Source organism: Alnus glutinosa, chromosome 5 (assembly GCF_958979055.1).
Source record: "Alnus glutinosa chromosome 5, dhAlnGlut1.1, whole genome shotgun sequence".
In the NCBI taxonomy this organism is placed as follows: domain Eukaryota; kingdom Viridiplantae; phylum Streptophyta; class Magnoliopsida; order Fagales; family Betulaceae; genus Alnus; species Alnus glutinosa.
In genome coordinates, this window is record NC_084890.1 from 29,712,876 (window position 1) to 29,730,974 (window position 18,099).

Below are 18,099 nucleotides of genomic sequence, written 5' to 3' on the forward strand. Positions count from 1 at the left end.
AAAAAACTAACGGTCCGTTACGTGTAACACATGTCACAATATTAAAAATTACAAAATTAAAAAATCTTTAAAAATTAATTATAAAATTAAAAAAAAAAATTATTACAAACTAAAAAAAAATAGTTGAGGCAATTGTCCCTACCAACCTAATATTTGCGCATTTTAGGGGTAGAGCAGTGAAAATTCAAGGTTTAAATGGAAAAGAAAAGTTCAAAGAAGTATGACAAATTAAATATAGAAATTTCGAATCAAAAATAATATTGCACTCCTAATTTACACTTTTAAGTGTACACTGTCTCATCTGGTAATAAAAATTACTATTAAATTTTAGACGAGTCACCATTAAAAGTGTGATTACAAATTTTTACAGTAACATAAAAAATGTGTATTTAAGAATATGAACTCAGATTGCATGTAGCATTTCTTGTCTTGAATAGAGGGGTGGGTTTTGTCCCATTACAACATTATCTTTTAGCCAAACTTGATCCTTTTTTAAAAGATTATATATATATATATTATTTGTTACCTAGTTTTATTAATGATTTGATCAAAGAGTCGAGACTTAGAATATTATCCGATTCATTTAAAATAGAAAAAATCCTTATTCTGTTATTATAAGTGTTCTTCGGGGCAAATAAAATACAAAAATCTTGTATAGAAGGAAGAGTTTTCTCCTATTCCATAAATAAGTTCCATGTTTATTGTACCAATATAATTGACTTCTTTCAGTTGTACAGGAAGAACTTTGTAGCATTGGTGTTATGCCTGAGCAGGAAAAAGAAAGAAAAGAAAAGAAAACCGAGTAACGTTTGCAAAGGACAATTGGAAGGGTGAAAATGATTCAGGGCTTACAACGTTAGGAAAATATCCTGTCATTTAAACAAATTTTCTTTCCAATTTTTGTTAATTCTTCATATTATAACAAAATGCTAAGTAATTCTTTATCTCTCATTTTATTAATTTCTCACTTCAAACTCTACTTCTCACTTGAATTATTCTTTCTTCATCCTAAAAAGGATGAATACGGAAAGAATAAGAGATTAAAAAAGAAAAAAAAAATCTTTTTTTTTTTTAAAATAAAGAATGGGATATAAAATGTTTTTCAAAAGTAGTCTTTAAAATAAAAAGTGGTGTTATACTTTTAAATTTAAAGAAAATTATAAAGGATCCAAGGTGAATGCTAAGGGTGAATACGATCTTAGCTGTGGGATTCCCAAGTGAAAAGATTGAACTTATCTACTTTGAATGCAAAACTTTTTTTGTGGATTTTGGTCCAAATAACCCAATCAAAACAAATGTCTTGAATATTTTTGTGGAACATGTCATAATTCATATTATATATGGCATTGACGGTAAATGAACCAAACTATGAAACTATTAATGAACAGTTTCATGAGCTTGTTTCGTGTAAACTCAATTCTAGTTTTTAATTAGTTTGATTTGTTTACTAAAAGAACTAATTAATCTTTAATAAGAGTTTAGTTGACGGTAAGGGTTTGGACTAATACGATTATATCCTCTGCATTAGGACTTTGTTAGCTAGATTAATCGTAAGGGTTGCAAGTTCATGAGAAAATATGTACAAGCAACAATCCCGATCGACCTTAATTTGAGATCATATAAAGAATTTGGATCAACTAGTTTTGAGCCGAAATATATGTTAGAGTATATTATGAAATTTATTGTAATTGATTGTAATTTTTTATAATCAAATTTGATGGCAATATCTGATTATCCTAATTTTTCTTTTTTCTTTTTTATCTCAACTCTCCTACATATAGAGGTCTCTTGTATTATAATATTATCACGTGAGTAAGAATGAAAATGTAGCATTTGGACTTTATCTTGTGTTCTAAGTTATAGACAGAATTACGTAAAAAAATTCGTCTCTATTTTATTATTCCAATGTTTTCTTTTAATTTTTATAGCCTTTTTCAATATATGGGTGACACTTTTGCAATCATATTCTAAAAGTTTAAAAAGTTGGAATGCCGGGTTCCCACAAACCGCACGGCATTCAATTCTTGGACCTGTCTTTTGCCAAATTAATGAGCTTTCAATTATTGTACGTACCTATCCCATACTTAATAGCGTACCTGAAAATTCAGTGGTTACCTAATCATGCCTATTTCTACACCCTGTAGCGTAAGACATTCTTAAGCCAAGTTATTTACTATAAAGAAAGGATCAAGGAACAATATGTCACAATAAGTAATTTACTTGATTCATTCAATGAGAGAAAAATAATGACTACTTTCAAGAAATAACCATTATTTTATTCCAACGACCAATTCAACGAACTAAGCTAGCCCTTTATATTTCGATCTAGACAAAAAGATGCTCAAAATATCATGACTATGTAATTGGTAAAAATCTTTTACGTTGTTGAATATAGCAAGGCTCACCAAACATTAATAAAGAGAGACAAGTTTCAATATCACTTTGAGAAGAAACAAATATTTCTAAAACGTAGCTTGATTTTATGGTAATTAAAACGTTTATTGGGTGGATGTTGTGGCCGGGTTCAATGTTATCATTCATTTGTAAACGTAAAAAATAAATTAAAATTAAGGAAAAAGGACTTCTAAAATGTAGTTCATGAAAATTATTTATTTCATTATCTTTTATTAAAAGAAAAAAAAATGTTTTCATATTACGCACAGTCGGCTCCATTAGCTTAGGATCAGGGAACATTTTTCTTAAGACTGAATTTTTGAGATCATAAAATGGGTAGTCAGGTAAGTAAAATAGAACCACAAAACTAAGGATAGGTATAATCACAAAACACTAATTTTCGATGATTTTTTTTTTTTTTTTTTTGCTTTTACTTTTCTTTATCTAACAGTCAACAAAGTCAAAGCCATAACCACCCCACCCTCTTTTTCCCAAAGCCCAAATTTTTTCCTTCGAATTTTTTGATGCTGAAATCTCCTTATATATTAGCCGCACTTGAGCTCAACACCAACAAGCCAACAATAATTGATCCTAGATATATTTGTAAGAAATTTTTTACAACCCCATATACGATTGACATGTATTTCTTGGCATGTGAGAATCACATATTATTTAAATAGCATGTGCTTCTTATATGCTTTTTTAATAGCATTAAAAAAAAAAAAACATATGTTTTTCACATGTTTAAATGACGCGTGCCCCTTTTATATGTGAATTGTAAAAAATTTACTACAAATCAATTTGTAAGAAATTTTTGTCCATTGATCCGCGTCAATACAACAAAAAATGGGTGCACATTTCAGTAATTCAAATGGAGATCAGCAAACTCCGTTTGAATTACTAACCCATATGAAAGGTTAGTGCCAGTGGACCTCAAATTGTTAGCTCCATGTATTTCTTAGTTTGTTAATATGTAATAAGAAGTGCTCAGAAAAAAAATAATGAGGAGAACAATTTTGGATAGACCACACGGGGATAGAACCAAGCGAAACGTGAATTGTAAATATAGGAAAAAAAAAATAATGAAACTAAATTAAAAGCATCTCTCAGATTAGAAACATATGAATATTATGTACTTCATTTTCTTCGGGAGTAATTATGGTTTGATCCACTAAAATAAGATAATTTTGTTTCATTAATGGGCACATACTCTCTAAAAGTAGGAATGAAAATACAAATAGATAATAATCATTCATATCTATTAGCACTTAATTGCTAGCTATACATACAAATGCAGTTAGTAAAAATTAATATTCACCCATGCGAATAACAATTTTAAAGAATGCAAATCAGGTAAATCTATATACATTAAGCAGATGGTTATCATTTGAAAGTGGGACCAACTATCACATCATAAAAGAAAAAAAAACTTCCAACAAACTTTAATTATCACGAACTGACGCTTCCTTTTCAAAATTTTAGTTGAGGCAATTGTTCGTACCAAACTTATCTTTGCGCATTTTAGGGCAGAAGTACGAAAATTCAAGGTTTAAATGTAAAAGAATTAAAGAAACATTCAACGAAGTATGACAAATCAAATATAGAAATTTTGAATGAAAAATACTGCTGCACTCCTAATTTACACTTTTAAATGTATCATATTTGATGTGACAGTAAAAATTATTATTAAATTTTAGATGAACTACCATTAAAAGTGTGTGATCACAAATTTTTACTGTTACATAAAAAATAAGAACAATTACATTTAAGCCTCGCAAACTAATAGCTGTTTTTAAAGTATTCTTTAAACTACAAACTCTCTATGACCTCTTAAACTATCAAAAAGTGTCAAAAAGACATTGTTTGTTCAAATATTTCTATAATACTTTGGTCACGTGTTATATTTTTAATTAAAAAATAAATAAAATTAAATTTAAAAATTAAATAAATATTAAAAAAAATAAAATTAAAAGTGGCTGGCCACCCATTTTGGCCAATGGGTTTTGAGAAAGGGAACTTATAGTGCATGTAGCATTTCTTGTTAAACCTACTGCAGCAGCTGCCACTGAGGAAGCAGCTGCCACACTCCCAACTGAGGAAGCTGCCACATTGGCAATACACTTGGCTGCTCATGAAGCAGCACATACGTTAGCATCAGCTGCCCCAGCATCATGTGGCAGCATGCATGGCATCAACAAATAAGGCAACAACAGCAGAATTGATTGAGCACCAATCTATTGCCGCACAACGGCATGGAGATCCTGCAGCCACCAACTATGGAAACAATCTTCCACTCTCTATCAGCCTTGATGACAATATTTAGCCAGATCGTACTGAACGGGCAGCCACCAATTATGCAGCATATCACGCAAGTGTGCGTGCTCCCAAAGGTGCACATGAAAGGCAAGTGACATGCAATCAATGTAAGAAATTAAATAAGTGTCCCTTATATTATATTTAATTTGATGCAACGGTTACGATTTTTAATTATTATAATGGTAATTATAATAATTGTATTTAATATGATTTAAACGTTTTTTATATTTCACATTATAGTTCATGAAAAAAATGATTTTTATATTAATTATTCTGATTTATTTTTCTTGATGGGAGGAAAATAATCAGTTACTAATAAAAGACGAGGGTCCTTGGCCTGCCAATATAAAGAGCCCTATACATTCATCTTTTAGCACACTCATAGGCATAAAGTAAAAGATCTTCTCTACAAATTTCTTTTGTAGAATTTTTGTTCATTACCAAAAGATTCTTTATTGTTTAAGCAAAAATGGTCAAAGGTATTTATATTCAATGCTTCTGTTTATTTTATTTAATTAGCATTTTATTTAAATTATGCTAACAATCAAATCATGCAATCTGCTCAATATGGAAGTATGCAGACACAAGGCAAACCAATATGGAGACAGCTAGCACATGTCCTTGCAGTGCTCTCCAAGCATGCAACATCACAGCCGAATCACTTCCACCAATTCATAAGGAAAACTATTGACCGAGATCAATTCTAATTATGTACATCAATTCTAATTACTTGACAATCAGAATTGAACTTGCCTTCCTGAGTCCCATGTAGATTATTATATATTGATGTAACTATGTACTGCAAATTAACAAAGAAATCAATTCTGCAATTCTTCACTTCTTTTATTTCTTGTTTTGAATAAAAGGGTGAGTTTTGTCCCATTTCAACATTATATTCTAGCCAAACTTGATATTTTTTAAAAAAAAATAAAAAAAAATTATTTGTTAACGTACTAGTTTCATTAATGATTTGGTCAAAGTGTCGAGACTCGAATATTATCTTATTCATTTAAAATAAAGAAAATTATTATCCTGTTACAATGTGTGTTCTTCGGGGCAAACTATCTGTTTGTTTCGGCGTAAAATAATTTTTCGTTGTAAAATATTTTTCAGGGAAGTCATTTTTAGGAAAATATTTTCTGCCGAATGCGTCTTGGTATATATACTAAGGTCATATGCAAATAACACATCTCATTGTGTTAATATTGTTGGCTAAATTTCCTCATTGCTAAAAGTGAAAAGGAAATTAAAAAATAGTTCAGGAAAACTATTTATTTATATCCTCCATTAAAGAAAGAAAAAAAAAATATAAAACAATCTATGAAAGTGTATTTAGGTTGCAAATCTTTTAACTTTCTTCTTCTTCTTCTTCTTCTTCTTTTCTTTATTTTTTTTTTTGAAATTTTGATTTTTCATCATTATTATTATTATTATTTTGCATGGCTATTGAAATAGCTAAGAATTTACTGATCAGCTGCTACCATGCTAGCAAATTTGCTAGCATTGTAGCTCAACAAAGCATAATTTATTGTCGTACAATAATTGATATGGTTATCTCTCTTCTTTAAAAATAGTAAAAATAGATTAAATAAATTAGTGAAAATAAATAGATAAAATGTTGAGTCGGATATAATTATTTTTAGGAAGCGAATAATTAAAAAAAATATTTTTTAACTAAATATTTAGCTGACCCTTTGGAGCTACGGGACGCTAGCTCCTAATGAAAGTTTTGACAAGTTTTCGTATTCTCACAACACATCAGGATTGATATTACATCGTGAAATTTCGAATTTACACCTCGAGTTGTAATAATAAAGAGCGAATAAATTTCGAATCTAGAGTGTCGAGTTATCATTCCTTCTTCTTTCTTTTTTTCTTCTTCTTCTTTTTTTATTTTTTATTTTTTTTAAAAAAAAAATTCTATGGTGATCGTAAAAGAGAAAAGAGGACAAATAAATATGTAACTTTTAATTTTATTAGATGTGATTTCAGATCAAATGCCCCCAAATAACTGAAAAATCTGTTTACTTTATCTCCTCCTAGAAATATCAAATATCTACTACTAGGCTTTAGTGAAAAATTTGCTCAAAATATCACTGATTAACTGGAGAAGTTTTTACTTTAATTTGTTTAATTTTGCGAGATTTACCAAACATTAATCAACAGAGACTTTTTCAACATCACTTGGAGAAAAACAATTTAATTCTTTCTCCCTTCCTTTCTCTAAAGTCAAATTAAATGGCGTCAACATCCCAATTAAACCACCCCAGCCTCTTTTTCCCAAAGCCATTAATTTATTGTTTTCCTTTCTTGTTTGAGCTGCGTGGTCTCCTTCTATATAGTCTCACAAGGACTCGCACTAATCCACACTAGCTAGCTCGATCAAAATACACTACTCATGGAGAAAAGTTGTTTCCTATTCCGCTTTTGTGTGGCACTTCTCATGGTACAATTTTGCATGTTAAGCCTAGTTATTGCAACTGCTCCCAATATTAGTACCGATCAATTTGCTCTTCTTGCTTTAAAGGCTCAAATCTCTTATGACCCTCACAATGTTTTGACAAACAATTGGTCTATTGGGTCTTCCATTTGCACCTGGATTGGTATCACTTGTGGTTTCCGCCATCGTCGAGTCATCGCATTGAAACTTCCTAACATGAACCTTGAAGGTACCATTCCTCCACACGTGGGAAATCTCTCATATCTTGTTATTCTAAGCATTGAAAACAATAGTTTTCATGGCTCTCTGCCTAACGAGTTGTCTCATCTTTATCGATTGCAACACTTATCCTTTGGATTTAATAATTTCAACGGAGAAATCCCACCATGGATGGGATCGTTGTCCAAACTTCAAAATTTGTCTTTATATGGTAACAGATTCACAAGTACTATTCCATCATCTCTATCTAACATATCTTCGTTGCAAGTAATCGATCTTAGTTCTAACAAACTTTCGGGCTCTATTCCATCCTCCATCTTCAACATATACAACTTACAAGGAATTGATCTCAAATTTAACATGCTTTCTGGTTCGATGCCTTCCATTATTTCCAACATGTCATCACTGCAACTCATTGACCTTAAAGGTAATGAGCTTTCTGGTCCACTCCCTATGGATATGTTTGATAATCTTCCCAACTTACAACAGCTTCGAGTATCTTATAATCAATTTTATGGCCAACTTCCATCCACTTTGTTCAAGTGCAAACAACTGCAATATTTATCAGTGGTGCAAAATAATTTCACTGGAAGCGTACCTTCAGAAATTGGAAACTTAATCATGCTCACAAGGTTATACCTTAGCAACAACAGCTTTGAAGGTATGTTTAGTTATGCTTTAGTTGATTGATTATGTGGATGAAACCATTGACAACATATTTGCCTTTTTGTTGCCTCTGATGGGGTACCATTCGATTGAAAGTACAAAATAATTTGTCGAGAGCATACAAAAAAACAAAATATGGTAATCTAGGCTTCTTTTGTAAAAAAATTTGTTTTCTCATTTTAAAACAGAAGCATTAACAAATAACCAAAATATAAAACACTCATTTAAAAAAAAAAAAACAAAAAACAAAACAGTTTTCACCTAGATCTAACAAACTACTAATTTGTTGCAATTAAACTACTTTTTTGTCGTTCTCTCAAAAATACCCGTATTTTTTGTTTTTAAAAAAATTAAATTTATATAACAATAAATAAATTTTGATTAAATACTAAAATACAAATAGTAAGGTTTGATTAGTATAAGAAGAATTTGCATGAAATTTTGATTCTATTTTTTTAAAAGAAAATATGGGTATTTTTGAAGAAGGACAGAAATGTGCCAAAAATACAACAAAGTGCCACACCTGTCAGTGCCAAAAATCCAATAATGTGGCAAAAACTAAAACAAAAATGTAGTTTCATGGGTCTAACTTAAACCGGCAAAGTGCCACACCTATCAGTTTGTAGAACTTTTATAAAAAATGGTTGTTTGTTAAATTGTTGAGAAGGACAAAGCATATTTAACCCAATTATTTAAGATACGTCATAACCGACAATTAGACTCTCATTTTATTTGTAAAAAAAATCACATCTCTTCAAGTTTCTTATTCGTAATCCAAATTAATTATTTTGGTTCAATTCATTTCAAAAAGTTGGAAACTACTTTTCTTCATGGAACCTGCTGTATCTCATAAGTCTAGACTTTGGTGTAGCAATTTTTCTTTTTACAAATGATGGATTAGGAAGGGTGTTAATCACTTATTTAAGATAAAAAAAGATAATCAATTAGTATAGGATGAAGAGAAAGTGATTTATTATGTTGGAAGCTTTTTGTCAAATTGGCATTGTTCTGTATTCTTTGAGGTTATTATAAGATATAACAATGATTATGTTGACTAATTTAACGATGACTAATAAATGGGTATGGTGCGAGAGAAGGAACAATATCTACAAGAGGTAATTATGTTCAGGGGCATCCTCAAATTTGCAAAGGTTGTGACTAGGTTCGAGAATATAAAGGATAAATTGTGACTAACACCCCCCCCCCCCCACCCTACCCTTTTTTGTTAGAGATTTTTTTTTTTTTTTTTTTTTTTTTTTTTTTTTTTTTTTTACAAACTTCAATATTTGATTGTAAATGGTAATTGTTTTATAGGTCCGCTACCTTCCGCTTTGTTTAATTGCAAACAACTGCAAATTTTATGGATGTCGTCTAATAGATTCACAGGAAGCGTACCTTCAGAAATTGGAGGCTTAAGTATGCTCACAGAGTTATTCCTTGACAACAACAATTTTGGAGGTATGTTTAGCCTTGCTTTAATTGACAGATTATATATATGGATGACATCAATAACTATACTTATTTGTTTTTTTATTGCGTCCGATGGGTACATTTCAATTGGAAGTACAAAATAATTTGTCCAAAGCACATAAGGAAACAAAAGGACCTAAGCAATTCTGGGACAAAAGAAAATTCTAATGGATAGTAATCTAATTGTTTATTGGTGCTAAAATTCAAATTTGCGCTTTTAAGCGACTAAACCTGCTTCGCTTCTTCCTTAGCCTCGTCCTGAGAAGGGTCTTGTTCTTCCTTAACCATATTTACAGCGTAAGCCTCTTTAACGCTTAATTCCACTGAATCCGTAATTGCTCATACGTACTTCAAATTCTTCCTTGTGCAACAAAACGGTTCGTTAGCTCATCGTAAGAACTGAACAACCTTAGCTTGTAGCACGATGCCTAACCCAGGATACACACTTAGCTTGCATCATCACCTACTAAACTTGTCCTATTACTCACCTATACCTATCTATGATCACAATCTCAGATCTGTTTTATATGGTTCAAAAGCCCAATTATCTAATCCCACATGTAATGCCCCTCAAATTTAATTAATTTAATAATTAATTCAATGGGTATCCCAACACCCATTTACCAAGAAAATATCTCTCAAAAGATCTATCTATAACTCACCTGAATTAATTAATAAAAGTAATTAACATAGAGAGCTAAAACAGAATTTCCCACGTCAACTAACAGTGAGCTAATTGGGAAATATTACCATAAACTAGGATATGCAATTTTTGACATGATCTGTAAATCTGTTACAAACCTGACACGACATTAAAGGGTTGTAGGCACCATTCCTCCACATGAAATTTTTTTAACCTTTCTTACATGAACATTGTAGGCACCATTCCTCCACACGTAGGAAACCTTTCATTTCTAGCTAGTCTAAGCATTGAAAACAATAGTTTTCATGGCTCTCTGTCCAATTAGCTATCTCATCTTTACCAGTTGCAACACTTACTTTGGATTCATCAACTTTAGTGGTGAAATCCAATCATGGATGGTGCTATTATCCAAACTGCAAAATTTGTCTATAAACGGTAACAGTTTAACAGGAGGTATTCCACCATCTCTATCCAACATATTTTCATTGCAATATTAAATCTTGAATATAACAAGCTTTCAGGCTCCATACCAGCTTCCTCCATCTTTAACATATCCACCTTACGAGAAATTTATCTTGGAAATAACATGCTTTCTTGTCCCATGCTCTCCATTATTTCAAGCATGTCATCATTGCAAGTGATAGTTCTTTACTATAATAAGCTATCGGGTGGACTTCCAGAAGATATGTTTAATCTTCTTACCCACTTACAAAGGCTTGGTGTGTCTTATAATCATTTTTATGGCCAACTCCCATCTAGTTTGTTCAAGTGCCAACAACTCAAAACGTTTTAACAAACATTTATTCTTGCTAGAGTGTTATCCCTTGGGTTGGAAGAACCTTACTCACAACGTGTAGTGTTGATTGGTGTTCAGACAGATATGTGGATTAGGCTTTTATAATAACTAGCTTATAACCCGCTCTATGAGTGGGCTTTTTTTTTTTTTTTTTTTTTTTTTTTTTTTAATTACAATTTATTTGAAAGGTTGTAAAATATTATTAGTAATCAATTTTCTTTTCCCACTTATTTAACTAATTGTTACCAAAAAATGTATAAAAAAATTGTTTATAAGATCATTTTGAACAACAATTTTTTACTCAATAGTATAAACGCAAGTATTAAATAAATTTAAAAATTCATAAAGTTTAATCTCATTAAAAAACTATAAAAACAAATCATAATCCATTATAAAACCTTGAAAGCTAATGTCGGCCATCAATTAAGAATGTAAGCAATGTACATTCCTAAAAAAAAAAAAAAAAATCGTCATACTTTGTACCAAAAACAATGATAAGAAACTCTCTCTCTTACCATCATCTCTCTGAATTTAGTGTAAAATTTACAAAAGGAAAGATAAGCCATTTCAGTGAAAAAATAATAATAATAAAAAAAGTAAAAAAGGAAGAAGAAGAATAGAAACGGTAGTACAGAAAAAGAATAGAAATGATTTTGTTAAGAGTAAATACATTCCATGCCTATCAATGGAACAAAACCAAAGCAATAATAAAAGCCCTTGCCACTGATCACTCATTTTAAAGTATAATTATCCCTCAATTAATACATACCTATACAAAGTTGAAAATACTGCTATTAGATTCTCTATCCAAATTTTATTGTCACTCTAATACAGAATTCATCTAATGAAAACAGAAAACAAACAAACAAATTAAGAAAATTTTATCGAAAATAGAAAAATCAAGAAAAGCTTGAAAAAACTGGAAGAACATACTTTGTTCTCAAAAAAAATTTCTAAGAAAACAACCAAAACAAAAGTTACAACAGAAAAATAAAAAACAATTGACTTTTAAAAAGAAAAATAAAAATAAAATCTCATATTTCCCAACTCAGAAAGACTTCCATTCAAAATACGAACCTTTTGAGCTTGGTCTAGGCCCTAATCGAAGAGAGAGGAGAAGAATAAACATACTGAAAGCTCCAATCAGAGAGCTTTCTTTCCTATTCAAAAAACACTAACGTTATATACAGCCACGTAACGTATTACATAATTACAGACAGTATGCTTTGGTTTGGAAAAAATAAGACAACAAACAAAACAAACCATTCAACTGTTTTGCTTGGTACTCTGCCACCGAGGAGGGTACTCTGTTTTGCTTCAATTCAACTGAATTTTATTGAGAATAAAACCCTTTAGGAATTCAAGGAATTACAATATCAGCACACCGAATTCATTAACTTCCTAGCTATAATTCTTTCTTACATGTTGAACTTGTGTATGCTGATCATAGAGAGAAGGTTCTCGCTTAATTTGTTGTGTAAGAAAATTATAACATAATAGAATAGAAGACAATCTTTCATTCAATATAGTCTTACATATTAATTTTTTTCATTACATCTACTAAATAATCTCTACATAATTTTCATATTTCACTGTAAAAATCTTTGCATAAACTATCACGGAAATATCAAATCATGACTTCAAGAGAGAGAGAGAGAAAAGAGAGGGGTTGGAGAGAACATGTCCTGTTAATGAGTTTCAAACAGCAATGGATATGGGTTGATAAGAGAAGATAGCATAAAAGAAAAGAAAATAGAAGAAGAAAGATGAGAGGAAAAAAAAAAAACTAATCGGAGAGAGAGGAGAAGAATATACATACCGAAAACCCCAAATGAGCGTTACAAATTGCCCCTTTTCAATTTCTGAAGCAAGGGTAGAAATTGTTAGGATTACCTTTGATAATTTCATGCTTGAAACTTAGGAAAAATCACCGGAAAACTTTTCTAAATCACCGTGCGTGTCTAGCACTTATATATATATATATATATATATATCTCCCTTAATTAGACACAGAAATGAAGTAATATTCAACGAAAACAAATCAGTTCTCTTGTAAGGAGGCTCTGCTAGTGATGGTTGAGTTTGTAACAGTGGAATCTCATCATGATTATCTGCTGCTGCTACTCCCATGGCTTCCAAACAATAAATCTGTCGCTAATTTTATGAACAACCCTCCGGAAAGAAACTTAATTTATAGATTATACGATTGCCAGAAAGTCAGGGTCCAGTTTTGTGAATTGCCCCTTCAGATAATACCCAAAAAACAAAAAAGTCAACCCATAATCAAGGCTCAACCGTAACACCCAGCCGTGAATCACAAATCCAACAATCAGCAAACCAAAACTCATTTCATATTTCAATAACCCAAAAGAATCAAGAGAAATTGTTAGGATTACCTTTTATAATTTCATGCTTGAAACTTAGGAAAAATCACCGGAAAACTCTTATAAATCACCCACCAGAAAGTCATCAACGGAACAGTCCACCAGTTGCCAAAGGGACATGGCCACAATCGTTTCCATACGCCGGAAAATCACTGGTGATAACCTGGTGTCATTGGAAACAGCCACAACTTCGCCAGAGACACCTCAAAATACCACAGAAGATGCCGGCCAAACATGGGTTTTCTTCCGAGAGAAAGAAGGAAAGAGTAAAGAAGGAAGAGAGGGAGAGGGAGAGGGAGAAAGAACGTCTGTGACATTTAAGAGAGAGAAGGGAGGGACGGTGGGGAAGCAAACGTTTGGGTTTGGAGAGAGATGGGAGAGAAGAAAACGTTTGGGTTTGGCAGAATTTTTATTTTATTTTTTCTTATCAAAACACATACACATTAAAGAAAAATACTAAAATTACAACCCCACTCAACTATTACACAACCCAAGGCACATTTGGGTTGTATGTGTATCAAGGCCTCACATTAAAAACCAGTTCAGTTTTTACAATTGCCAGGTTTATGCCACGTGTAAGAATATAGGTTCTCTTTTAAGCAAAATTCAGCTTTTATATATATATATATAGATATGACACCATAAACCCAATCCCAAACCCTAACCTTAGTTCATTTTCATCACAAAGGAGAAGTGCCCAGTGGCCGTAAATCGAGTTTGATATCTCAAGCCTTGGATGAAACTTTCAATTTCATTGCTTGCTATTTATTTATAATGATTGTATTTTTTGTGGTTTTATATGAAGGATTCCGTGATGAAATATGCCTATGTCGGTGATGGGTTTAAATATACTACGAGAGATTAGTCTCTGTGAAATTAATTTAATCTGAGGCTTGGGCTTTTGTATTGCATAGTTTTACACTTGTTTGCATGCCTAGAAAGTTATGTAAATGACTTATTACATGTCATTTCCCAACATTTTTTTCAGCAACCAAGCAGAGTGTTTGGTAAATGCTCGGAAGATTGTTTTTTGTTCTTTAATTCTTTGTTTGTTCCACAAAGTTCTTTGTTAGGCCCAAAAATTATATATATATATATATATATATATATATATATATATATATATATATATATTTAAAAAAATAATACCCGGTCCGGATACCTAATTTTACCCGGGGTAACCGGGTAACTGGGGTACCCGGATCTGGACCAGGTTATTGAAATCCAATAACCGAGGAGCTTGGTTCTGGTTCCCGATTTTGGACAATAACCGGGAACCGAAACCGGATTTACACCTCTATCAATAATGTCAATGCCCATAGCACTCCACCCTTGTTTTTTTCCAAAATTCCTTTCTTTTCCTAATTCCAAAAATTCCCATCTTTTCCTTATTTCCAAAATTCCCCTCTTTTCCTAGACTTTGTTGTAGCAATTTTTCTTTTTCCAAATGATGGATAAGAAAGGGTGCTAATCAATTATTTAAAGATAAAAAAGAAAATCAAGTATAGGCCGAAGAAAAAGTGATTTATTATGTTGGAAGCCTTTTGTTAAATTGGCATTATTCTGTATTACCTTTTGGATTTATCATTGTACAACTCCTTGGTTTTCACATTACCTTCAGCTCCGTTAGTTTAGGACCAAGGAACATTTTTCTTCCTAATGAAATTTTTTAGGTTAAGAAAACCAAGGATATGTACGATGATAATTCATTACTTTTCATGGGGTTTTTTTTTTTTTTTTTTTTCCTTCCTTTCTGTAAGTCAATGACATCAACCTCCAAATCAGGTTCTTCGTGCTCTCCAATAAGAAAGGGACACAGTATATCACACTAAATGAAAATAAGACCAAAACACATGATTTTGATCTCTTCAACATATCAATCGACCCCTTCCCCATTCAAGAGAAAGGCCATCCCCGAGCCATTGCCCACGCCACCACCACTGACCTCTCTTCCGCCAAGTGCCACCGAATGCCATCGAACCCCACTAATGGTTCCTCACTTCCTCCACGGGTAGTCCGTCAAAGACACCCAAAGCCCTTTCGCATATGCTTTGCTCCAAGTAAAAATTAATCTCCAGCAGTAAAGAAATAAAACCCATCTTAACAAATGCTAATTTGATATTCACTGGAAGAAGAAGCGAAAGAAACAAGGGGACAAGGTTGTCATTTTCAAAGACCTACTCACCACATTCCACTCGTCCCTGCTTCTTTCTTCAACAAATCTTCACAATCTTTAAACACCCCATTAATTACTGGTACACAGATGCATAGTGGACGGTATTAAACAAGAAGAGCCAACCGAGAGTCGATTTTTGGATATTTTGTTTTACTTCAGTAAAATCTGGTTTTGGTAGATATTGCTTTAAATCTACTCTGTTTGGATCTTTCTTGTTTGGATCGTTGATGGATGGTTTTTTTTTTTTTTCCCTGGGTTAGGAAGTGTTGTTGGATGTTTTTGGGATGACCAAACAATGTGTGTTCTTCGGAAATGTGAGTGTGAGTCGGATATCTACAGCACTTAGCGGTGCTCAACGGAGTAGAGGGTGGTGGCGGTGGTGTAGGCGGCGCCTTGGTGGGGTTGGGCAGTGGCTGGGGGTAGCTTTTCTCAGGAGATCAAAATCCTGTGTTTCAGCTTTATTTTCATTTGCTGTGATTTAGTGTGATATACTGATGTGTCCATTTTTTTTTTATTGATGGGAACTAAAAACCTGGTTTATACTAGGTCCTTATAAAAGTTACTCTCATCCCGAATGCCTCAACAGACATACACTAGTCATGGAGAGAACTTGTTTCCTATTCCCCTTTTGTGTGGCACTTCTCATGCTACAATTTTACTTGGCAAGCCAAGTTTAGTGTTCTTTTTAGCCTTTCGGAATTGTTTTCCTTCTAAGAGTGGTACTAGCTATTCTCATTTTTCAAGTTGAACCTTACTCCTTCTCCAAGTTGATTTAGGAGTTGGTTGACCGACTTTGCTCCTTATTAAATGTTTTGTCCAACGTTTTTATTACACACCAAAGCCAAATGGTACTTTTTTTGTTCTCTCATAAATCTCATTTCGTTTTCTAAAGAGGGCAATATTATTATTAATATTATTTTTAAATCAGAAAATCAGAAAAGATTTATGTACCTCTTTTTCTCAATTTTTTTTTCACGGTCTCTTAGAATATAGTTACCCCATCCCTTTAATTTTAATAAATAATTTTTTGAATTTAAAAACAAAGTTTTATAATACAAAATTTGTTGCATAAATTCTCAAATGAAATTTCAAAATAATATTACTAACACAAAATTTTCCAACACAACTCTCAGCTACCGAATAAGTGTAGCTAAGTGACTAAACCTCGTTCGCTTCTTCCTTAGCCGAGTCCTCAGAAGGGTGTTGTTCTTCCTTAACCAATACATCGTAATCCTCTTTGATGCTTCCACTGAATCTGTAATTGCTCATACTTCAAATTCTTCCTTTTGCAACAAAACAGCTCGTTAGCTCATCCTAAGAAATCACCAAGCCTAACTTGTAGCTTGTTGGGGATGCTCTCACACTTTAACTTGCGTCATCAATCAAACTCTAAAACAGTGTAATTTAACTAATTTAAGTTTCAAATTTACAAAGATTTAAAATCTAAATTTAAGATTTCTATATATTTTTTTTTTCTTCAAATAAATACATGAAGCTGAAATGAAAGTCTGAAAGTAGCGAACTGGTTCACGGTCTTCATAAAAAGCTAGCACCATGTTCTGTGAATGATATTGGTTGGTGAATTGAAGGATAAAAACAGAACAGTCTGAACAGGGGAATAGGAAATTGGTATTAATATTGTGGGAAGGAAGGAACAGGATCTACGGGAGGTAATGTTTATCCAATCGAATTATGTTCAAATTGGCAAATGGTGTGACTAGACTAGAGAAAATAATGGATCAATTGTGACTCTTGAGCCCTTTCTTTCTGTTAGATTTTTTTTTTTTTTTTTTCAAACTTCAATATTTGTTTGTAATGGTAATTGTTTTATAGGTCATGTCTCTTCCACTTTGTTTAATTGCAAATTTTAACGTTTTATAGGAAGTGTACCTTCAGAAATTGGAAGCTTAAGTTTGCTCATTGTGTTACAGCTTGCCCACAACAATTTTGGGGGTATGTATATCCTTGCTTTAATTGACAGATTATATATATGGATGACATCAGTAATTAAAATTATTTGTTTTTTTACTGCCTCTAATGGTTACATTTCAATTGGAAGTACAAAATAATTTGTCCAAAACATGCCTCCATCAAATTCCTCTAGATCCCACGGCAGAAACAGAATTGGAAAAAGAGGTGTTCGATTGATTCTTTGCAACTATAACAAAATCTACAATATGTATTTCCAGGAAACCACAACCACACATCTTTTCTTTGGTTGTAATAGCTTTTCTAAAAACAAGCCATAACAAAATAGCATGCCGAGGAATAGCTTGTGGAAACCATACAACATGCCACCATGAGACCTCAGGAGAATGAACTCTAAGTAAGTTCCAAGTTTCAGCATAAGAGTAAACAGTAAACCCCACTCTTAGATTTCCAAACAGGCACCTCAACATCTCCCAATTCAATACCCGGTAGCCTACTCTGAATGTCAACTAAGTGATCGGACAGGGCAGAGGGCCATACCCAATTACCATTCTGCAAAACAAAAGAGACTCTAGCATCAATCCCAATACCATAATCATAAACAATCTGGAGCCTATAAGCATCAATCAATCTTCCAGCCGAGTGCCAATCATCAAACCAAAGTGA

The 18,099-nt window shown here is 32.3% G+C and overlaps 1 protein-coding gene and 1 non-coding gene across 2 annotated transcripts; both read left to right on the plus strand.

Moving 5' to 3' along the window:
• Positions 1-7,108: 7,108 nt before the first annotated feature.
• On the plus strand, positions 7,109-17,652 carry LOC133869231 (LRR receptor-like serine/threonine-protein kinase FLS2). The gene is made up of 4 exons (XM_062306186.1): positions 7,109-8,030; positions 9,350-9,493; positions 17,386-17,457; positions 17,564-17,652. The coding sequence occupies exons 1-4, from the start codon at positions 7,109-7,111 to the stop codon at positions 17,650-17,652; spliced, it is 1,227 nt and encodes a 408-aa protein (XP_062162170.1).
• Positions 14,153-14,226, plus strand: LOC133869996 (small nucleolar RNA Z267). Its single transcript, XR_009900617.1, has one exon. It is a non-coding gene; the product is annotated as a small nucleolar RNA Z267 (small nucleolar RNA).
• Positions 17,653-18,099: the final 447 nt, after the last annotated feature.